At 34.1% G+C, this 24,819-nt stretch overlaps 1 protein-coding gene across 1 annotated transcript in view; it reads right to left on the bottom strand.

Annotated features, from left to right (window-relative positions):
* Positions 1–8,240: 8,240 nt before the first annotated feature.
* Positions 8,241–24,819, bottom strand: part of KYNU (kynureninase) — a 126,907-nt gene continuing 110,328 nt past the window's right edge. The window contains exons 11-14 of the mRNA XM_043488146.1: positions 20,910–20,962; positions 18,254–18,339; positions 12,394–12,624; positions 8,241–11,088 (exon numbers count right to left, since the gene is read on the bottom strand). Coding sequence (XP_043344081.1) covers positions 10,969–11,088; positions 12,394–12,624; positions 18,254–18,339; positions 20,910–20,962 — 490 coding nt within the window. The 3' untranslated portion in view covers positions 8,241–10,968. The remainder of the gene's footprint in view (positions 11,089–12,393; positions 12,625–18,253; positions 18,340–20,909; positions 20,963–24,819) is intronic.

Raw genomic sequence — 24,819 nt, 5'->3', positions numbered from 1 at the left:
TTCCATATTATTCCATAAATATTATGAATTTATAGCTACTTCCTCATCTTCAAATTTGCAACATTATTTTTTCCTACTGTGAAAATTGAGGGTTTAGTTACTGATCTCCCTCTTCTCTATGGCCCATGAACACATATGCACAAACATACACATTTTCTTCCCCCATTCTACAAATACAGTGAAATCATAATTTACATTACATCAGTATTCATTGTTTGCATGTTTATGACATCATAGATATTATTTACAGCTGGTGTAGCGTGCATATGAAAGAGTCAGGACGTACGTTAAAATATATTGAGAATGTAGCATTTTTATAATATTAAACTGAGAAATAGAGGGTTTATCTTCTATACCACATGGTTTACTCTGATAATGTTTCTTTTATTTTATAATCTTATTTTTAGAGTTAAGAATTTTCTTTTACATTTGTTCAGTATTGTTGTCTGTTTACTAATTTGAATTCTCGAATTAGTTCTAACAGAATTTTAAACTCTTATCAGGATAGTGAAATAAAGGAGGAGTTAGGTATCTCATCAGTTTGTGAATGTGAGAGAGTCAGATAGAGAGAGCGTAAATATCCCCATCTTGGAGCCCTTACCCCAGTCTGCAGTGGTTCTGCTCAAGGACTGTTGTCATGAGCCCCCTATTCATGGTCCTTTTGGGAATCTCATTGCCTCTGTGTGTGTACAGGGGCGTGTGAGTGCAGGCCGCTGTCTTTTCCAGTAGCTTCTGAGAAGTAGTATGTGGAAAGAAAGCATTCTAAAACCTTGCTTACCTGAAAACATCTTTATTCTGTCTTCACATTTAATTAATAGTTTGGGTTGCAATCAAAACTCAAATGGAAATAACTTTTTATCCAAATATCAAAAGTATCCTCCATTATTCTCTATCTTTCAGATTTGGTAGTAAGAATTTCTTCATCATGATTGCTGATCTTTTTAATGTAACAATTTTTTTTCTATAAAACTTGTTAGAATCTTCTTTATATCCCCAGTGTCTTACTTTTTTTCCATAATTTGATTTATATTTAAAAAATGTGTTTAGTACTTATTGAGCCTCTTCTGAAAGCACATCTTTGTTTTGGGAAAAGTTCTTGGAGAAGTTTTCTTTTTTTAATAATTCTTCTCCTTTTTGTTTTCTCTGCCTGTTTATTTTGCAGCCACTATTAGATGGGTGTTGACCTCTGGTTACTTCTATCTAATCTTCTACTTTTGAGACAGTTCTTCAATTTTATATTCTAGAATTTCCTTTGAATTTTTTATTTGTTATTATATATATTTTCTTAATTTTCAAGGACTTTTTTCTTTTTCTCTGAATCCTTTTAATTATATAGTTTTCTTGTTCAAAGATTTTTCCTTTCTATTGGAAGATTTTAACTGCAGCTCCCCCCCCCCCCCCCCGTTTCTCCTTCTTTTTCTTCCTTTTTCATTATATTGCTTATTTCTTGTTTGTTCTTTTGGGTTCTATCCTGAATTTTGAATGTTATTGTTCAGTGTATGGTGATACTTCATAGCTGTTCATTTAAAACTTGGAACTCTAAAGATCAAGGGCAACAGTTCTGTACAGGGGCAGGACTTTCTGATTGGTGGGTGGCACTGTATCGCAATGAGACCCATGTAAAGATTTGTAGTTCCCATCAATTGGACTAGACAGTTTTCCCAGCGAGAGCTCTATAATCGTATTCCTGGGTTGGGCTGGAGGGGAACTGAACAGGACCCTGGGTGCATGTATAATTTCTTGGGAGCTGAGTAGAGAAAAGAGAACAAGGGCTTTCACCATTATTGAAAAAATTTACCAAATCACTCAACTTTTAGTTAGATGGTTCCTCTATCTTCTCAACTGTCCTCATGTCCCTAAGTCTTAGAGAGCCACAAGAGTTGATCCTTTCTAGAAAGTGAGCTCTTGTCTTTGTGTGTGTAAGAAGGTGGGATGTACATGCATATATCCCAGTATTCATAAATAACAGGCACCTCCAATTCCTAAACATTTCAGTGACTTTGACCTGAATTAGATTAATGCTTTTTGATAGCCTCCCTTCTCGTTTTGGCAACTATATTTCAGTTTTCTTTGTCGTGCTAAGTCAGCTTACTTTCCAGTTTTGAAAGTGTATTGACATCTTCCATACACTCTTGACCCTTATCATTTTGAGGGTATTTCTATGTTTATGCCCCATTTATTAATTTGCTATCATTTTGTGAGATAGGTGGCTATTACCTGGAAATATAGATTAGTATACAGTAATTTTGCTCCCCTAAAATGATGTTACCCAACTTTCCCAAAGAAATTAATTTAAAACATTTAGTGTTCTCTTAGTCTTATTTTATTTTTACTTTTCTAACACAAATGCACATTGAAATCTTTAAAGAAGAGGGAGTTTTCTGATGGATACGTAATCACATGGGTACTGGCTATTGAACTGCACAGAGTGCCTGAGTTGATCACAACGAATGTGCCAGTTTTGACTGGGTTGAAAGCCATTCAAAGGAAGTGTTCTCTAAGCTTTAATATGCTTTTCTTCAATCCTCCTAAGTATTGTTGAGAGAAAGATACATAAGAAAGAGAAAGATAACAAATATAGTTTATAAAATATATGTAAGAAGTTTGTTACAAAGTAAGTTAGTATGGCCATCAATACAACCAAATAACAGTTATGAAATAGCAATATTATTTAGAATTCAGTGAAAAATGTGACATTTGGAGTCAGTTCCCAAATTCAAACAGTCTGGTTCTGTTGTTGCCACCTAAAAAAAGACTGTCTGCAATTCTCTCTTTCTGTTCTTTTTTTTTCTTCTTAATTGCCGTTTTTTTCCCCAGACCAGCTGTAGCAGCTATGTCCTGACTTTGATCCAGCTACTTACGTTAACCCATAGAGAAAATGTCTCCCATAGACTCTGCATATATCACTGCAATGTCTCCATTCTTGACAAGCTTGCTGTTTTAGCACAATAGAGTGCAAGAAGAGCTGCATGGAATGAAGCTCCCACATACTGGGAAAGAGTAAATTAAGACCTTTGTTTAGTAAATATTGGCACCCAAATGCAGTTCTTTTCACCTAAAATAATATGAGTATATGTGATTGAAATTGCAACTGAGGCCCAGAAATCCAGGGTTAGCTTCTTTGTCTTTTGTGAGAAGTCACGCTTTAAAGTATTATCCTCATTTGATTTAGGATATTAAAGTAGGATGAAAAAACAAATATGCAAATACCATGTAAGATAGAATATTCCTTGCACAAATCCATCATAAGGGAATTATGGAAACAACTTTCTGACACGTGGGGGAAGAGATTGTTTCCATCGTGAGAGCATGTAGTGGGGGATATTAAATAAATGATCTTATTAAAAGCATGAATTTTGAGGCAAGTATCCTGGATTCTCAGTTATCATCACTGTTGACAGTTTTTTCTTAATTTCAATGTTTCATTTCAAACATTAAAAAAGTATAGAGAATTCCAAATATTATTGTCTAGCTTTAAAATTGTCAAGATTTTGTAACACTTTCCCCCTTCTTTCTTTCTTTTCTTCCATCCATTCGTCATCTTCTTGGGATAGGATGATAATGATCCTGAAAGATATTCATGTCTTAATCCCCAGAACGTGTGTCTATCTTACATTATGTGGCAGAATAGAATAATGATTGCAGATGGAATTAAGGTCGCTAAAAATAGGGAAATGATCCTGGCTTGTCCAGTTGAGCTCATTGTAATCACAAAGGCCCTTAAAAGCAGAAGAACAACTCAGAAGAGGAGGGTTAGAAGGAGCTGAGATTGTGAAAGAGCCATCAGAGAGATGCAACATTGCTGTCTTTGAAGACAGGAAGGAGACCGGAGCCAAGGACTGGGACAGTCTCTGGAAGCTGGAAAAATCAAGGAAATGGATTTTCCTCTGAAGTCTTCAAAAAGAGATATAATCCAGTTAAAACGTTGAGTTTGGCCTAGTGAAGATGCATGCTAGATTTCTAACCTACAAAACTCTTAAGATAATAAATGTGTGTTGTTTAAAGCCACTAAGTTTGCTGTGACTTGTTTGGCATCATTCTTTTTTGGGGGAGCAGTGAAGGGGACCAGGGGAATTTTAAAACAAATTCCAGACTTCATGTCATTTTATTTCTTTGTACATGGTGTATATTTAGATATATTAGGATCTTATATCTACAGTGGCTATCCACAGCTAACAAATTGAATAAAATTATTTTCTCATTCAAAATGTTATCTCAGCAGCATATTTTTTATAGTTGGTCTTTGAATGAAGATCCAAACCAAGTCCACACCACATATTGCATTTGCTTGCTTTGTCTCTTCAGTCGTAATGCAGAGTAGTTCCTTCTCCTTCACCCTTTCCTTATTTTATTCATGCTGTGCTTTGTTGAAGAAATCTGACCAGTTGTCATGTAGAATGACCCATATTTGCTTCTCTGTTGGGTCATTTAGCTTGTTCCTCCAATCCTCATGTTGTTGTAAAACTGGAAAATAGCCCTAAATGTTTTATTGGACTCAGGTTTATTATTTCCTTAGTATATAGCTAAAGAGCCTCTTGATGAAGTGAAAGAAGAGAGTGAAAAAGCTGGCTTGAAACTCAGCATTCAAAAAATTAAATCATGGCATCAGATCCCATCACTTCATGGCAAATAGATGGGGAAAAAATGGAAATAGTAACAGACTTTATATTCTTGGGCTCCAAAATCACTGCAGACAGTGACTGCAGCCATGGAATTAAAAGACGTGTATTCCTTGGAAGAAAAACTATGACTAATGTAGATAGCATATTAAAAAAGCAGAGACATCACTTTGCTGACATATGTCTGTATAGTCAAAACTATGCTTTTTTCCAGTAGTCATGTATGAATGTGAGAATTGGACCATAAAGAAAGCTGAGAGCTGAAGAATTGATGCTTTCAAACTGTGTTGCTGGAGAAGACTCTTGAGTCCCTTGGACAGCTAGGAGATCAAACCAGTCAATCCTAAAGGAAATCAGTCCTGAATATGCATTGGAAGGACTGATGCTGAACCTCAAGTACTTTGGCTACCTAATGCAAAGAGCTGACTCATTGGAAAAGACCCTGATGCTGGGAAAGATTGAGGGAGGAGGAGAAGGGGACTGCAGAGGATGAAATGATTGGATGTCATCAATGACTCAATGGACATGAGTTTGAGCAAACTTAGGGAGACAGTGAAGGCCAGGGAAGCCTGGCATGCTGCAGTCCAAGGAGTGGCTAAGAGTGGGACACAACTGAGTGACTGCACAACAGTGTATTGCTTAAGTGGTTCTATCTGCTTAATACTGCATCACCTCAGGCACATAGGAAGAAGTTGCCCCATTTTTAGCAGTACCAGTGGTGATCAGTGAGTTTAGGTGGTAACAATTCATTTCTCCCACTATGGACTTTCTTATCAACGTTTCCTAAAATGTTTGATCTTTACTGAACTAATTATTCTAGTAATAATTGAAAATGAGTTATATCCTAATTCTATTATTCCTTACGTATTAACTTTAATTTTTTTGTTTGTTAATGAATGTTTTTCCAAAGTGGAAACAAGTATTTGCAACATGCTACTATATTTACTACATGTAAAGGAGAGAAATATACATGTATTTTCCTATGTTTATATCTATCTATGTGTATGTCTATTTATATATATATGTAAAATAACAGAAGAGGTAAACCAAACCATAAAAGATATGTAAATTTAGGGGGAGGAGATAGGGTAAAGGAAATAAGGAGAGAATCCAGACTTTTCTGAGTATAGCTGGCTTGCAGATTTGAAGTTAAAATTATCTGAGTATATTACACAATTCTGAAATAACTTTTAAATTTAAAAGGGAATTTATAAAGATTGAAAAGTTGATTCTAAAGTACTGAACCTAACTCTGTATATAGTTTTATACATATAATCATACAGAGCACAACCACACAAAGAAGAGTTATTACAAGTGCCTATTAAACACAGTAATCTGACTAACTGTTCCTAGGGAAACATATTCTAAGGAAAAAACAAAAAGTTTCCAAAAGCTCTTAACATGTTTTTACCATATTGTTTATGATAGCTTTAGTATTACTAATTCTAAAACTATATATATATAACATATATACATGTATTGAATATATATACAATAGTATGTAGTATATATGATAAAACTAGAAATTAATATATAATTATAACCAAGGTTTCCAGCACAATAAATAAAATATAAAGTAGATTAAGTAAAAATTTTGTTATCCTAGGTTAAATTGAAAATATGAATATGAAATAAAGATGTAATTTCTTTTAAAGATGTTTATTTCCTATCCTCTTTAAACAAAATTGTGGGAGTAATGATCAACCCAATTATAATGAGAACTCTTGCTGTTAAGATTATAGTTTCTAAATACCATTTTTTTCCAAAAGAGATTGAATATTTTTAAAGAAATGGGTGATGTCAAGTTTGAAGTAGGAAATAGTCAAAGTAAGCCTACATCTTGTCAATTAAAAAACAATGAAACTATCAAAAAATAGCTGAGGTAATGTCAAAAGGATTCAGGAGTCACTTGAAACAGTCAAAAATTGGAACACTAGATCATTAATAAAAATAATAATTGCAATAAGCCAAACCACAGCAAAAATGTTTAAATCCATTAGTTTATAAATCTCTTTATCATTTTGTTCTTTGAGAATATCTCGCTGAGATTAAAAATGAATTTACTAGAGGGCCAGGTACATATTTCACACCTTTATCAAACACATAATGCAGATACTAATGGTCCACAGAAGCAACAAATCAACCTTCTCAGTAAGAGAGTAGTACTGTAACCCAGTGATTACTGTGTTATCTCATGATGTGCTTTTGTGGTGTTTGCGGATTTCTTTCTTAAGATTATGCCAAAATCCATTTATAAATACTTAAAAATCATTGCTTTAACAATCTCAATTTATGAAACAAAGATATAATGGAATTTGAATGTAAACCCATGTAGTTTTGAATGCAAGAATATGTTGAAAGTTATTGAGCAGAAAATAGCTGTAGAAAAAGCTTATTTCTTTAATTTGAAAATAAGTTATTGACTTTATATCCAGCCTTTTCTCCAGTAAGTTTTGTATAATAAATACAATTTAGTGTTACATAAACAGACCTGTGTATTACAATAGCACCCAAGGGTATCATTATAAAAGAATTGATATTTATATAGATATACATGAGTTATTGAGAAAGTAAGATTCATTTGTCACATGTTATACTTAAGAAAACAAGAAGTATATACATTGCTTTGGTTTTCAGTCATAAACCTTCAGTTGACTGTTTAGCATGTTGTAAGGGATTCAATACCAGATAAAAAAGAACAAAAGAAAAACAACAAAAAATGCCTTCTAAAATGAGATGGCATGAAAGTGAGAAATTCCTAGAACCCCAAAATGAATTAAAACAGGAACCTGGGAAGTAAGCAAAGATCAAAATAAGCTTAGGATCAAAGCATGGCTTTCATCCTGAGTATGTGCCAAATCCCAGAGTCACTGAGCTTCAGAGCTGATAACTAAATAGGACATGAGATAAGCCTAGATTGGTCAAGGTAAGTATGCTGATAGTAGAGCCTGGCGTAATATTGACAACCAAAAATATGTAAAGGATCAGCAAGAAAAAATTAATTATCTTCTGAAGATTTGTAAATATTAATTGGTCCCCACATGGATTAACCTATCCAGTTGCATGCTGTTCATGTGATTTGAAAAGCCTGAAAAAATGTCAGATGTGACCCAGGGCAACTGGCAGAAGCAAGCATGAATATCTTTCAAATAATACACTTTAACCCAGTTCTCAAAGAATTTCAAAAGGTCAAGATAAAGGAGCACCATAAAGTTAACAATTGCAATATATATAACAAGGAAACTTGCATTTTATGTGAAAACCAACAGAAACATCTGTAAATTCATTATATATTAGATGTGGAATATAAAATTCTCTGGTTCCCTTGATGACTCAATGGATAAAGAATCCACCCACAGTGCACAGTACGCAAATTCAGTCCCTGGGTGAGGAAGATCCCCTGGAGGAGGACATGGCCACCCACTCCAGGATTCTTGATGGGAGAATCCCGTGGACAGGGGAGTCTGGCAGGCTATAGTCCGATGGGTTGTGATGAATTGGACATGACTGAAGTGACTGAGCATACATGCACATAAATATTAATATTTATGATTATTAAGAGTAGCTAAAAGAAATGCTGTCTTAGATTTAGTTCCCAAGGAATAGGCCTTCAGACAGGGATTTGGATAAATATGTTTTACTGAAACAATTTTCACTTATCACAGAAAAAACCTGGGAAGGAGAAAACAGAAAGCCAAAGAGGCTGGATAAGTGTAAAATCCAGGAAAAACATCTGGTTTTGGTTTAATCCACAAGTTAAGAATGTTGTCTGAAGCATTAACAGGTGTGGTGTATGTGTGTTCATTTTTTTTTTTTTCCTTTTCTTCTTGTGTGGAAGCTAAAGAATTTATTCTCTGTTATTTTAATAATCACCTTGGCTGTTTTAACAGGTACACAGGACACTGGCAGTCAACAGCTACCACTGGAAGGGTGAGGAGCTTGGAGATCTTCATGTCCTACTGGTTGGCGTGGAAGCTGGTACAGTCACTTTGGAAAAGTTCGCCAGGACACAGCGAAGTTGAACGTGTGTTTGGCCTGTGACTCAGCGCTTTCACAGTTGTGTGTCCTGGTTGCACTTTTGAATGTGTACGCTAAGAATGTTCATAGCAGCATTGTTGCAATATTACAGCTGTCTGGAACAACTCACATCTTCATCAGTAGTACAATGAATTAACAACTTCAATTATATAATAAATTACTGAGCAGCAATGAGAATGAATGAAAAATTATGTATAACGAATGAATCTCCAAAAATAAGAAGCTGAACAAAAGAAGCAGAAGAATATATATAGTATGATTAAATTTGTATAAAGTTCACACAGGCAAGTTTGGCTAATATATTTTTATGGGTCAATATGTAGTTATAAAATTTTAGAGAAAGGAAATGATTAACACAGCATTTACTTCAATGATTGTCTCTTTAGGGAGAGAGGGGGATGCAAGTGGGAGAAAGTTAGTTTCTAATACTGTTTCTCACCTACCCGATGAGGACAGAGTGCTGATTATGCTTTGAATGATTTTTAAACACAATTTGATGTAATTCTGATGTAATTAACATGAAATACTTTGGAACTTAAACCGATAAGTGCGTTCATACACCTTCTGTTACTCAACCATTTAGTGAATACCCCTAAGATTTTTCTGTCATAATATCACCATTTATCTTCGTAGAAGAAGTTATAGTTTGTGAGTATATATTTACTTGGATGTTTATAGGTTTACAGTCTATTTCCCCACTAAGCTACCTGTCCTCTGTGAGCTGAAGCTGTGTCTTTTCTTGTGTACCACTATGAGGTTCAAAAACTGTTTCTTCTAGATGAAGTCATTTATGGTCAGATTTTAAGGTCTTGAGAATTTTTCCATCTATGAGGATGAGTTTTGCCAAAAGTGGAGGTGGAAAGCACTTCTAAAGTAATTATGCAACTACTCAGCTAAATGAGATAACATATAAATAGAATAGCAGAATACATGGTATGTAGGAAGTACTCCATAAATATCAGTAGTTGCTGGTGTTGGTGTCGGAGCTCTGCAACTTTTTATTTAACTCTGCCATTCAAAGTGGTTGGCTAAGTTAATTTGTTTCATCATGGGCAATAATTACATCGTACTTACTTTTTCTTGCTGCTTATGTACAGAAGTGTGGAATATTTTGCCAATTCATGAATAGTGTTTATGGCATCAACAGCTAAAAACTAGGGGAATCTTACAGGGCTGAATGTAAAGTAACTGCAGTTTTTTTTTTTTCACAGTGGGAAAGAAAAGTCCATAGATGTGGGACAGGGCTTGAGAGATGGGCACTTATTTCCTAACTCTGATCCTCAACTGCAAGAATCTTCGAGTGATTTATTTCACTCTTTTACAGAAGAGAAGCATCTAAAGTCTTTTATCCAGAGTGATTCCCATTAAACAAAAGCAAGAGATTATGATAACATTAAATAAAAGGACATCCATGAAAAATGGATTAGGACCCAAGAGTGAGTAAAGAAATCAATTTAATGAACTTCAACCAACATTTGTTGTGATGACATAAAGTAAATGAATATTAAAGCATAGGTGAATAATTTATGCAACTTTTGCTTCTACTATGTATACAACTTTAAAACCAGATCTAGGATGATATATACTCAGTATGAGAATCATGGCACCATCAGGGATGGTAACATGAAAGAATGGCCAGTGGCAATTTTAAGAAGCTGTTGAATGAAAGTTGAAAGATATTTCTTCTTTACCAGATGTTAAAATGTGATTAAAAGTTGTGTATTAGAATCAATGAAATAAGGCATGTACACAAATTACACCCTGATATTAAATGCATTTCTTAGTATAGATTATGACCAAAGTATTTGAAAGCCACTGCCCTAGAAAATGTATTTTGTGTTCCTTAGGTTGGAGTTAGGTGGAACATTGTAAAAAGCATATATACTTCAGACTGTTCAATGGCAGTACCTATAAGAAATTGCTTGGTAAATTAAAATTAAAGTAATATTTCTAAAATTGATACAAAAATTTCTACATACATATGAAGTTGTCATTCAAATTATCATTAAACCAACAGAAAACATTTCATTAACTATGAAATGTGACGGATAATCAAAGACTGTGTACATAATACTTGTACCAATAAATACTTTGATTCACCAAACACCAAGAAGTTGGACAGCATGGAGATCTCAAGACCACAGACCCTTAGCAAAATTGTCATGTTTTTCTATAAAGTATGCAATCCATTTCCAGTTAATTGCAATCATTTTTTAAATACTTCTGTTAATTAAGAATTGAATAATAGTAATAAAGTAACTGCAGGCTTTCCATTTTATTTGCTTTAGTTGCTGTGGAAAATACTGCTATTTTATGTTTCTACAGAGCCAAGTGCCGAAGTGAGCAGATTGATAAATTTATAAACATCATGGAAAGAATTGTAGAGAGGAACTGGAGCCACTCGAATGCCATCTGGCTCCCGTTTGTCACACTGTAGGGGAAACAAAAAGTAAAGCCACAATAATGTTAACATTTTTCACATAATGGAAATCTGCATTCAAGAGAAACTTACATAAAACATTCATACTGATTACCCTAAAATTTAATATGTAAGCATTTTCTTTCACTTTAAGTAAAACATCATGTTTGTGTTATTTGAAGCTATTCTCTTAATAATCATTAAAATATTAATGGGTTGGTACATTAATGTCTGAAGTACTTTCCTGAAGTGTACTCATCCTATATAAACATCCAATAAATAGATCAGGTGTATAGTTTATCTGTGGGGAGACCCTGAAGAGACTGGAACCCTTGCACACATTTCAATGAATGAGAACTTCACTGAAATCTGGAGAGTTTTAGTCAATTATATTTCCACTGAATTTAATAATCCCTAATCCCATGAATTAGATAATTCAGTTTAGGCTGAAGATCACTATGACTCTGTTGTTAAGAGACACCCCTACAGGCTAGATAATATAATAAATGATTTGTGTCTGCTGGCACATTTAATTCCATAACAAATTTTGAGGTAAGTATATTTGATTCCAATATGGATGAGAAGTCTCAAGTCAATAGATGTTTACCAACTTTCACAGGAGCACATGGCTTGCAAATGGTAGAATTTTATTTGGATTGCTGATATTCTATGTGTCTCCAAAAACTGGGAAAATCTCTCCTAAAGGCTTGGAACACTGAGTGCAGTATTTTCTAAATTATATTATCCCTGGAAATAGATATCACTGTTTATCCTGGAATTGCTCATTAAACAATTATTAATTCTCTTCAAGAGACAAAGAGGACTATTTAGGCACAATAGTAAAACACAACAACAACAAAAATATATTCCATACAATGTTAACACTGTTAAGATGTGTCTACATATCTTTCTTGACTGCAGTGAACAGGCTGAAAATAACTTATTTCAATACAACTAACAAGACTAATTTCCTTTTTCTCCCTCTACTATATTGATGTGTCCTTTAATTCCACTTGCTCCACAAATTAATATTGGGGTTTTCATTATTTTTTTTTCTACCCAATCTATAATGAATGGATAAGTTACATAATACTGATTCCTATAACAAAATTTGTGGTGTTTTCCCTTTTATCAGAAATAACAGATCTCTGTGCCTTTAGTTAACAGAGTGCTGAACACTTAGTTGGCACTTAATTTATCCTCACTGATCAAAATTAAGTATCATAGAAAAATGCATAAACCAAAAAATTCAAATTTTATCCTCAACATTTGCAACCCATAGGGAAAACCTGGTAGGGAAACAAGAGATGCACTTACAACCACTCCTCGTTTTTCTAGTTCTTGGAAAATGTGTTTTATTGGAATAGAAAATGTGAGGGTTAGCTGGCAGCCACGTTCCTCTATACAGGATGGAGTAATTATGTTCACCACTGTTTTCTTGCTTTCTGCTTTGTCCTGGCTGAAGTAATGCTTGATCATGTATTCCAGATAACCAGTTAGCAAAATAGATTTTCTCCTCAGTGCTTTCATAGTTGCTTGTTTAAAGATCTGCAGAATGAGAAACAATCAGGTTCACAGTTTCTTGTTGATTTATAAAGTAAAAATTAACTGTAAATCACATATAAAAAGGAAATGCCCGCTTCTGACCTTTCTAATAAAACATCCCATTTTAGATCATCTTTTCATAAAAAAAACATGTCTTTTAAATACTTTGCCATTAAAAACTGAACACAAAGTTTCCATGATAGAATAGCTGTACAAATGTTGTTTAAACAATACTTGCAAAAGCAGAAAAAAATAAGTTAACATAATGTTCCTTCAGAGCTATTTTAAATTAGTTCCATATAATTAGTACAAGTAAAACATACCTTAATAAATGGATTTAAATTTTATAAATGTCAGAATTTTTCCTCCAAACATTTTATACAATTGTAATCAAGAAGATTTTTTTCTATTCCTGTATAAAGTTTGTTTAGTCCACAAATAGTACAGTAAGAGTTCAGTGCTTATGTGGAAGGCAATGTTACCAATATTATTCATAATCATTTTACCAATTCCTAAATCTCTTTCAGTTTAACAGTAAGAAAACCGGGAGTTAAAAATGATGCTAAGTTTGGTCAGGCAGGAAAGCAAATAATGTTAGATAATGCTTATATATTACCAAAGCATTTCGTCTTTCCTTTTTTCTTCTTTCATCGATTTTTTCTGCTGCTAAACTCTTAACACTGGTGTGAAAATACTGCCACTTGCTTCTTGAGGTTTCTTATGTTAAGATGAGTGACAAGGGCACACAATAACTGGTATTGGAACATTAGGGGTCAGAACAGACATGCTTTTTTTAGCTTATCTCTTAAGGTCAAGTAGAGTTTCAAAATATATCCTACATGTAAGAACTGAATGAACTGCAAATAGAGAATGATGCACTAGCAGGCCACTTAATGTCCCTTTTCTGTATCGTGGTAGGCCACAGAGCAAAAATAGGGTCATTTGGTGATATCTATACTTTATGAAGTCTATGAAAATAGTTCTTTCTATATATATACATGGCATGTGTGGGTAGGCATTCTAATAGGACTCAAACTGTCCAGTCATAGATTTTCTTGACCTATTGCAGAGGGTATGTATTTGGCTGAAGGAGAAGATGGGAGTTATATTTAAGTTACTATATTGAAAGAAGAGAGGAGGATCAGACAGTAGAAAAGTATGTCTGTTTCCCCAACCAGACCTCATGGACTGTGTCTGCAACCCAAGAAGAGTTCAGCTGAAGTAGAAGCTAATATCCGACATATTCAGCGCGAAAAATTCTGCTTTACTACTGGGGTAACCCTCACCACATGGAGTTTGGTAGGAGGCGTCTCTTCATTTCCTATGTGAAACAAAATGGCGGTCAGAGAGCATGATTCAAGAATCAACTTTCTCACAGAAGGCAGGAGCAAGGAACAGGGAAAGTGTGGTCCACCCAGTGCTCTGACTGTCAGGCTTGGAATTAAAAAAAACAAAAACAAAAGCAGGAATCTTTCCAAGCTTCTCTTTGGAGATTCATAGTAATTTGAAGACATTTTAATTATTCAAGTAATTCTAGTAAACTTTCTGGATCTTAAACTTTCTGGATCTGCTTTGGGTCCCATAAGATGCAGATGGGGCACTGTGTAAATTAGTACTTTTAATGATATTTCACTTGTAGTCATAAGTCAGTAAGACTTCGGGGGATATTAAGCTTATAGGGTTTTTTAAATGAAGTTTTGCTCTTGTAGATTTGATAACAAGAAACCAAAAGTTTTCATGACAAAGATTTTAACGTATCAGATTTTAACGTACTCTTTGTTAATAATAAAATAACATTTAAATGGAAAACTATTTTCCACATTACAACCATAACAAGAGAAGCTGCATTCTGAGGTGGCTTTAAAAGTCTCTTCAGAAGCCTCAGTTAAAAATATTAAGAGGGGATAATAGGAGTTAACAGTGAAGTAGACTGAATGTCCCCCCTCCCCCTTTCTTTGCTTCTCATTATTTTTGTGCTTTTAACACTGTGGAAATCTTTTTTTTTTTTTCTTTTTTTTAATTAGGAAAAATGAAAAGTGTAGTTTGAAAATATTCAGCTTTTTTTTTTTGGCAGAATTTCCACTACTTGGGTTATTTTTCTTACTAGCTAAAATAAATCCAAAGTTAGAAAAGTTGGATAATTTTAAATAGGAAAAATAAGTATAACGATGTTCTCAGCTCTTAAGTTCTTAAAATTTGGTCCCTAATAACTTTCTGAGGGAATGCAGAGTACATTTCTTCTGACTTGCCCTATATTTTAATTGAATGCTCTAATTTTATATTTTGAAGCTATTTAAATAATTATATTGCCTACCTGTTGTTATGTATAAATAGAACCCTTCAAAATAAAATATAAGTGTTGTTTAATGTCATGTTTACTAATTGGATGATTGAGGTGATCTCTGAATTAATCTGGTTCAAACATCTTCATTAAAAGGTTGAGGCAAATGAATTCAAGAGTAGTTGTCATTTGTTTAAGGTCATACTTAGTGTCCCAGTAAGGGATGGAGTATTTGCCTCCTGCTTCCTACTTTATTCTTCCTCTTTATCCCCAGTATTTTTAAAATTATTGCATAAATTATTAAATAGGCAACAGTATAAAGAAACAATTTGAAACTGATTATAAGGTGTTATTTTTCATCATATCCTTCAATCAAATACACATTGTGAACAATGCCATAACTAATTTAAAAAAATTCTTTGTATTACAAATCTGAAATCATATCCATGTACATCAATTCATTTACTTTTTTGCAATTTTTATTTAATATTTATTTGTCTGTGCCAGATCTTTGTTTTCGCACATGGGAATATCAGTCCTTGTTGCGGCATGCAGCATCTTTAGTTGTAGCATGCAAACTCTTAGTTGAGGCCTCTAGGATCTAGTTCCCTGACAGAGAGGAAACCCAGACCCCCTGCATTGGGAGCGTGGAGTCTCAGTCACTGGACCACTAGGGAAGTCCCAATAGACATCGATTCTTAAATATAAAGATCTCTCCTTCAGTTGGCATTTTATTGTGTAAGAATATTTTTCTAAAGGGAAGTAGAGATAACAAATGTAGTTTGATTTGTGTGTTTATTTCTTTCACTTACTCAAACTTCAACTTCTTATCTCCTAAATGCAAAATTTTTAAATAAATAAGCTAAGTGCTGAATCTGTTAATTCACTGATAGTCATATAGCAAATTCAGAAACATCTAGAAAGTACAACAGTTTAACAGTTACCTAGAGAATGGGAAACAGTGAAATATATTGTAATTTCAGAATTTTGCAATTTATAATGGGGAGTAAGAATTCCAAAAATACTTTCTTTAACTCAAGGTTTGATTATTTAAAGATAATTTTGGTAAAAACATAGTCTTGACAGTGAATTATTTAATAAGGTATTTCCATGAGGCTACAGAGAAATACTTAAGTGATGAGAAACTCAAGAGAAGTGTACATCCTTTTTCTGAGGCATTAGGGTTCTTTTCTTAGGTTTAAGTTTAGCTATTAAAGTAGAAGATACATCTGTTTTCAGATTCCAGCTGAGAATAAAAACCATATCTAGGTGACTGCTATACAGTGTGGAGCAAAACTATTGGTAGGGAAAATAGGAATCTGTTTTTTTCTGTTGCAGAAGAGGTGAATACTGAAGTCAGTCCACTGCAAAGAATACCAAAGTGATAGTGTCTAAAAGACATTTTCTAGATATGGCTAGGAAATAATTTGCAAAGATGAGTAAAATCAGAGGAAATAACTTTAAGTGCTCCTTCTTTCTAAGGTATGCCTTTTTGACTTATTTCTTTTCTCCTTATTGTATTAATAATTCATCTTCTCCCTGATATAAGTTTGCAAAGTATGCAAAACGTTATTTTCTTTAAAAAAAAAAAAAAAAGTTTAATGGAACTGTTCCTCAGGTTGACTATTTTAAAAACAAGTCAAATATCGTTATTTGGTTTGCCAAGCAGGTTTAATCACTCCCCCCACCCCTCCCCAAATATAATTTGTATCACAGAAATCTTGTTACTGGGTCTATTTCAACTCAAAATAGAAAAATCTGCCAAAACCTGAAAATAGCACAAGCTCCATCTAGTGGTCATACTGAGTAGGTGATTTTTTTTTTTAAATTGGGATGAAGTGAAACGAGTCGATTACTACTATCTAGTGGTGAAACTGTATAAAAACAGAGGAACTTGACACTGCCGTCCAGTGGCCAGAATGAGAAACTGCTGTGAATTTTCACAGAGTTCTAGAATTTTAGGTTTGGAAGTCTTTATCCAGTCACTCATGCTGGAATACAGCACAACAGAATTTCCTAAACTAGATGATTTTAGGAGGATTTCAATACCTTTAAAAAATCAAATTTTTATTTTAATGTCTACAGATTTAAGATCTCTATTAGAAATATACATGTATATTTACTTAAAATATATTTTACTTTATGTATATAAAATATGCATTTCTTTAATATGTGTATTAATACCATTACATATTTGTTATTGTTTTAGTCACTAAGTTGTATCTGACAACTCTTTTGCAACCCCGTGGACTATATAGCTCATCAGGCTCTTCTGTCCGTAGGATTTCCTAGGCAAGAATACTGGAATGAGTTGCCATTTCCTTCTCCAGGGGATTTTTCCTAACACAGGGATTGAACCCAAGGCCCTTGCCGTGTCTTCTGTATTGCAGGCATACTTTACTACTGGGCCACTGGGGAAGCTCATTATCATAGAGTATATAATTATTAGCAGTATATATTTACTTAGATAAATTTTTGTCTCAGTCTGAAACTAATGAATATCTGATATCCAAATAATTAGAAGATATGTATATGCATATACATATATATGCATTATATGTGTGTGTAAATGAATAGTTATAAATAAGTACCTAGATATATAGAAATAATAGACATATGCATGTCTAGAAATCCAAACTGACCATTTGGGTATTATAATTTAGAGTGAGACTACTTTCAAGTAAAAATATGAATGAACTTAAAGAAAATTACTAAGCCAGTAACAGTAAAGATTACACATGGATATAATGACATAGAAACCCCAAAAAGGGGGAAAATACACTCTACCTCATGAGACAAGCTTACTCAGTCTCTGCTTTACTCTGACCTTATTCATACTCTCCCTCACCCCTTAAAGTAAGTCCTCCTATAATTTTGTCATATGACACTTTGTTAGCTCACTGACTCACAGAACTAGAAGAAATAAGAGTCCCCAGTAATCACGATATTGCCCGACACATGATAGTTTTTTAGTAAATGTTTGAATGAGTGAGTTAATCAAGACTTAAATATTTCAGGCTTATTTTCCATATAGAAAGACTAATAGAAGATCCAGTGACTCATTCAAGTTCACACAAATTCTAGGTGGAACTAAATATACGTCACCCCAACTAAGTTCTGTTGAATATTAAGTACCAACACTGTGCCAAGCTTTGTGCCGGGGGCTGGAGACATAAATAAAGGGTGACGTGAGCCACAGTCACTGTCCTAAAGGAGAATCCTGTCCTCTGTTCATCGTTTATGCACAGTGCATATTAATCTAGCTGATTAACAGATAAAATATGACAGCATGTCACAGTCAGATAAAGAGAAAGGTGACAGTCTGGGAGGTTTGATGCATAGATCACTTACCTCCAAACTAGCATGTAAGGAACAGACCAGCAGAATGGGAGGATTCGAGATTCGGAATCCATTGACTCCAGGGATTAACTGCAGTTCTGAAAAATTAATATTACTTTTATAGGATGTATTTAAAAAGTGTCCTTGATGGATCTTTTTAATGACAGTAAAGTAGAAGGAAAATATCTAAGACTTAAAAGCTTTTATTCCCAAGATTTTTGAGATAATTAAAAGAAACTTGATGGACCTAAAATACTGCTATATTTTTCCTTCACCTGTGACTTCCATCTTGTCTGCCCCTGTAATAGGGGCAGGGTGGGCACGCAGCTTCTAGGGCAAGATTCCTAGCAGGCAGTTGGAGGTCCCACTCTTTAACAGTCAGCCTGGCAGTGGTGCTTGTAAGGAGAGCACAGTGAGAGATGGACTGGTGCCTTAGGCCTTGGGACTGGCAGGTGGACCGGGGCCCCAGGGCTGCATTCCACAGAACTCCAGGGCTTTCGCTGCGGCCGTCCACTAGCCGGGCCCAGGCCTGGATGCAGCAGCAAACCTCTCCCTCATCCCCACCTCCGAGACCTAATGGAGGCGGCAGTCTCCATGGGTCACAGTCCACAGAGGCCTCCAAATCAGAAACCTTGTCAATGACAGCAAAGGATCAAGACTTGAATGGCTTGTAACTGTAGTATCCTACAAAGGCAAAAATGTGAATGAAATGATGTATGAAGGTGACTTTTAACACTAGAATTACTATATCAAGTGACTTCTCTTAGAAAAGAGGAAAAAATGTGGTTTACAAAAATGATCTAAGAATATATTGAAAAGGTAAGTTAATAACAGACAATATTCTCATATAATTAATTATATTGAATAAGTTGCAAGTTAAATCCAAGAATTAAAATTACTAGTTAGAGCAAATTGAAAACTAATACTAACTGAGAGTGAGAGAATTTTCTGGGTCTTTCAGTTCAGTTCAGTTCAGTCACTCAGTCGTGTCCGACTCTTTGTGACCCCATGAATCACAGCACACCAGGCCTCCCTGTCCATCACCAACTCCCGCAGTTTACTCAAACTCATGTCTATCGAGTCGGTGATGCCACCCAGCCATCTCATCCTCTGTCGTCCCCTTCTCCTCTTGCCCCCAATCCCTCCCAGCATCAGGGTCTTTTCCAGTGAGTCAACTCTTTGCATGAGGTGGCCAAAGTACTGGAGTTTCAGCTTCAGCATCAGTCCTTCCAATGAACACCCAGGACTGATCTCCTTTGAGGGCTAGTCAGACTACGTCCTATGGGTCACATCTGGCCCACTCCTTATTTTTGTAAATAAAAGTTTATTGGAACATAGCCCTGTTCACTTATTTATATATTTCTATGGCTGCTTTAGCACCACAATAGCAGAGTTGTGCACTCGCCATAGTGCACAACTTGCCCTAGCCTCCAAAGCTTAACATATCTACAGTCTGAACCTTCACAGAAAAAAACACTTTGCCCACTCCTGATCTAACCCGGTTTCCTCATTTACAGATAAGAAAACCTGTTACAAACAATTTAAATAACTGTATAAAAGAGTTCATGATTTCAGCAGCTAAGAAAAATATAGCTTTCCTGATTTGACTCAAAGGGCCCATCTTTATCCTTTGCATCTTTGTCGATGCAAATGTGTATATATGTAACATCAAATCTCAGGATTGGAAGCAGTCTAAAGGATCAAGTTTAAGTTGAATTCACAGAACATTTAGGAAGTTTTCTGTATCCCGTGTGTTGGAAGAATAAAGTCACTCAGGAAGGAAAGAGAGGTAGGGCAGTTTAAGAACTCCCTGCACTAATTATGTACTTTAATTTCTACCCACTGGGGTTACTGTTTGGTATGTGGTGAAAGTGGGCTTACCAGGTGGTACTAGTAGTAAAGAACCTGCCTGCCACTGCAGGAGACATAAAAGATGCAAGTTTGATCCATTAGGAGGGGGTAGGATCCCCTGGAAGAAGGTATGGCATCCCACTCCAGTATTCTTGTCTGGAGAATCCCACTGACAGAGGAGACTGGCAGGCTACAATCCATAGGGTTGCAGTTGGACATGACTGAAGTGATTTAGCACACACATACGCATGCTTGTGGCAAAAGCCACAAAAGGAGAATAATTTGGGAAAAGAGAGGGATAAAACTGAACATTTATTAATTAGTATGCTGCTTAGTTTACAGCTTTGAACGTATTTTACCCTCAGAACAAACCCTGAAATAGATATTATTATTCACATTAGATACATGAGGAAAAAAATTAAAAGTCCAAAATGATCAAATTTGTACAGCATCACAAAACCAATAAACAGCAAAATGGGCTTGATACCTGTCTCTCTGGGCCTGACTCTAAGACAATGATTCCTTTCTGTCCCCACTGTCTGATGGTTTAGGTACTCCATATTGGTGAGACCTGAATTCTGTATTTTAGATTTTGCTTCCTCTTATTTCCCTATAAAAGGATAGACTCAAAATCATACTAAAATCTATGAATACTTAGTCTTACATTGAGGAAATGTCATTTCTTATTTTAAGAATTCTTAGTGGCATTTTCAAAGTGCACTCTCCATGAGGCATGCATATTACATATCATACAAAGATGAAAACTGAAATAAACTTAAAATAAAATGACTTGTGAAGTAAAATTGAATACACTTACTGTTATCCATATTAAATCTGGTGCTTAGTTCATGGCCGAACCATCCCACTAACCTAAAACATAAATAGTAACATTAGATATTTTGGTCTATAAATAAAGACAGAATTAATATAGGACTCTTGGGCCTTCATATTAAAATCTATTTGTGGGAGAAGGCAAGGGTGGGATGTTTTGAGAGAACAGCATTGAAACATGTATATTATCTAGGGTGAAACAGATCACCAGCCCAGGCTGGATGCATGAGACAAGTGCTCTGGCCTGGTGCACTGGGAAGACCCAGAGGGATCGGGTGGAGAGGGAGGTGGGAGGGGGGATCGGGATGGGGAATACATGTAAATCCATGGCTGATTCATGTCAATGTATGACAAAAACCACTACAATATTGTAAAGTAATTAGCCTCTAGCTAATAAAAATAAATGGAAAAAAAATAAAATCTATTTGTGATATGAGTCATCAAATACTTAAGCATGTAAATGCTATGTGATATCATAAGACAATATTTATAACCTCGGAGAGAGAATACAAATCAATTTTTTCATATTACTGGTTATATACTTGCAAAGTTAAATAATCTGAGGAGCTATAATTAATGACCTTGTTTAATATAAAATAAAATGAACAAAAATGTTATTTCTTTAGATTTTAAAACTGGTGAAAACAAAAAAGAAAAGTGATTAATACAGTAATGTATTCTTTTTGCAATAGGAGTCCTAAAGAGAAATGACATAAAAATAACCTCTAAATTGTTGAAATTTTAATAATTTTGTGAATAAATTGCTTACTTTCAGAGTTTCATAAGAATGTTAATTGGCCAGACATAAAGTGTAAAATATAAAGGAAAAATCATATGTATGTGTGTGTGCTTATTAGATTAAAATTACCAATAGTATGAAGAAAATATAAAATTTGAGAGAGAGAAAAATATAGTATTCTTGATATAATCAACTCTTCCTAAATAAAATGCTAGTTTTAACACTGCCAAAATTAAAAATTCCAATGTACTTTTTTTAAGTTGATAATTTTTTAATGTTTATAAAGAATACATGATTAAAAATAGTAGATTTTGAAACAGAGTATAAAGGTGAATATGCTCTACATTACATGTGAAAGTGAAAGTCGCTTAGTCATGTCCGACTCTTTGTGATTCCATGGACTGTCCATGGAATTCTCCAGGCCAAAATACTGGAGTGAGTAGCCTTTCTCTTCTCCAGGGGATCTTCCCAACCCAGGGATCGAACTCAGGCCTCCCTCATTGCAGGTGGATTCTTTACCAGCTCAGCCACAAGGGAAGCCCAAGAACACTGGAGTGGGTAGCCTGTCTGTTTTCCAGGGGATCTTCCCGACTCAAGAATTGAACTGGGGTCTCCTGTATTGCAGGTGGATTCTTTACCGAGATATCAGGGAAGCCCATATTACAAAATTCATTAAATAAATGAGTATAGTACTGTCACAAGAAGCATCAGGGAGACAAGTGGAACATGACAGAAAATATAAATGGTCCTCAGATCATACAATTATATAATAAGAGATAAATGTAACATTTGAAAAAATGCAAAGATGAGGAAAATATATTCACATACTTATTTGATTTTTAAAAGTAAAATCTCTATGAAAACCAAATAAAATATAAAGGATAATATCATATATTAATACACATTTAAAATTCTGTATTAAAAAGACAGACAAAAGGACCCAATGATGGGGAAAAGGATGCTATTTGCCACATTTAAAAGAGTTTGCAAGAAGAGTTTTTTCATCAGAGAAAGGGCAGTGTCCCCAAAGCTGCCCAGTCACAAAGCATGGACAGGACATTTATAAAAAGAGAAGTGCAAATGCTCCATGAATTCCAGGAAGAAAAAAGCTCAATGTCAGTGAAAATTAAAAAATATGAAACCACACAAAGATGAAAACATACCTCACATATTAAATTGGCAAAGTTATTTAAAATTTAGATGTCTTTTTTCATCAAGGACTCAGTAAAAAGTAAACTCTGTTCAATAATGAGCATAATAAGTAATAAAATTTTTATGGAGTACAGTTTAAAAATTAAAGCTATGTATAGTTTTCGAAGTACTTTTTCAGATTTATGCAAAAGACTCTTTGGAGTACACTAAAATGTGTGTGCTAGGACAGTGAGCACAGTACTATTTATAGTGTCATAGAAACCCCAGTATCTTGTAAGAGAGAAAAAATAAATTATATGATGTTTATGCTATGAAATATTATAGCCATTTAAAAATCATATTTGAAAGAATATATATTCAAAATTATAAAATAGAGATAACAATATTTAGAGTCTGTTTGATCTTAGGATTAATATATATTGCAGGCATTTATATGTAATTATGGCCAAAATGTTAAAATTTTTAACTTCTGCTTTATTCACATCCAAGTCACACCTGGACTTAATGGAGAAACACCAAAGGTGCTTTCTTTAATGTTAATATTTTGCAGCTGAAAACTGAAAAAGAGTTAGTCAATTATCACTGCTTTAAAATTATACAATTGTGTACCTGGTATGAACAAAAAGATAGTTTAGCACAGTAATCTGGTACAAAATTAATATGAGAACTAAATATCTATTAACAAATTAATATGAGAACTAAATTTAAAAGTGAAATTAAAATATTGAAATTGAAAGCAAACTGATATATTAACAAAAAGTATTTCAGACTTACATAAAATTTTTTAAATATTCCTGAATCTGAACAAGAAAAAAGTCGAATAATTTTCAACATCAAGAAAAAAGTCAGTTCTCCTCGAATTGGTGTATACACTTCAATAATCCCAGTAAAATATACAAATAGATTTTATTTGTTCTCATTTAGGACTTGCAAGTTGATTCTAATGCCATATGGAAAATAAATAATGTTAAAACATCCCTAAAAAATAATAGCAATGCAGTTGAATATTTCTACAAAGCATTACAACATTATAAAATGTCAAAATGAAAACCAAGAACAAATCTATTAATATACTATTCATCATATTAATAAAATTAAAGAGAAAGTTATAGGATCATCTCCATAGACCAATAAATCATAAGAGAAAGTTGTATCATATGACAATCTATTTTTTAAAAATCATTTGCAACTTATGTCACAAGAAGCTAAACTTTCTAGTATAAAAATAGCTAGAGATCATAATGCTAAAGCAACAGCCCAAGAAAAATGACCAACATAGACAGAAAAAGGAAATGGCTCTCAATTATTTTTTAAAAGGGCCAACCATTTATTGTTAAGAAAAATACAAATTAAAGTTACACTGAAATGCAATGGACTTGAACTCGGGCAAACTCTGGGAGATGATAGGGAACAAGGAGGCCTGGCATGCTGCAGTCCACAGGGTCACAAAATTCGGACATAACTTGGTGACTGAACAACAAAAAATAACCATTGCCCACCTCTTAAAGTGGCAAAAATTCAAAAGTTTTATTAGGAACTCTATTGATATTAACACATTTTATAAGGTACTGTCATGTATTCTTGTTGGAATATGTGTTATAGATGTGCCCCTCTAGAGAACAAATGAATAACAGTTGTGGAATTTGCAAATACACATACTCTCTGAACTGGAAAATTTACTTCTTGGAGTTTAGCTCTCCAGAAGAACTTGTCCAAGTATGAAGTGAATTATGTGTTAAGTATAGTCATTGTACAATAATAATCGAAGATTGAAAATAGCCTAAACTCTCTTCAATAAAAGACTGGTTTTATAAATTATGGTAAATCTATGTTGTAAAATATCATATAGTCATTACATCAGAGGTGAATAAAAAAGCATTCTGTGTCTCGAAAGGGAATGATTACACGAGATCAGAAACCAAAAAATAAAGATATATTAGGATAGGACGTATAGTATTTTTATGAACTAAATAATCAACTTTTAAATTTTTTCTTCGTCAACTAG

The sequence above is a fragment of the Cervus canadensis genome, chromosome 15, assembly GCF_019320065.1.
Source record: "Cervus canadensis isolate Bull #8, Minnesota chromosome 15, ASM1932006v1, whole genome shotgun sequence".
Lineage (NCBI taxonomy): Eukaryota > Metazoa > Chordata > Mammalia > Artiodactyla > Cervidae > Cervus > Cervus canadensis.
This window is presented reverse-complemented; position numbering and strand designations above follow the sequence as displayed.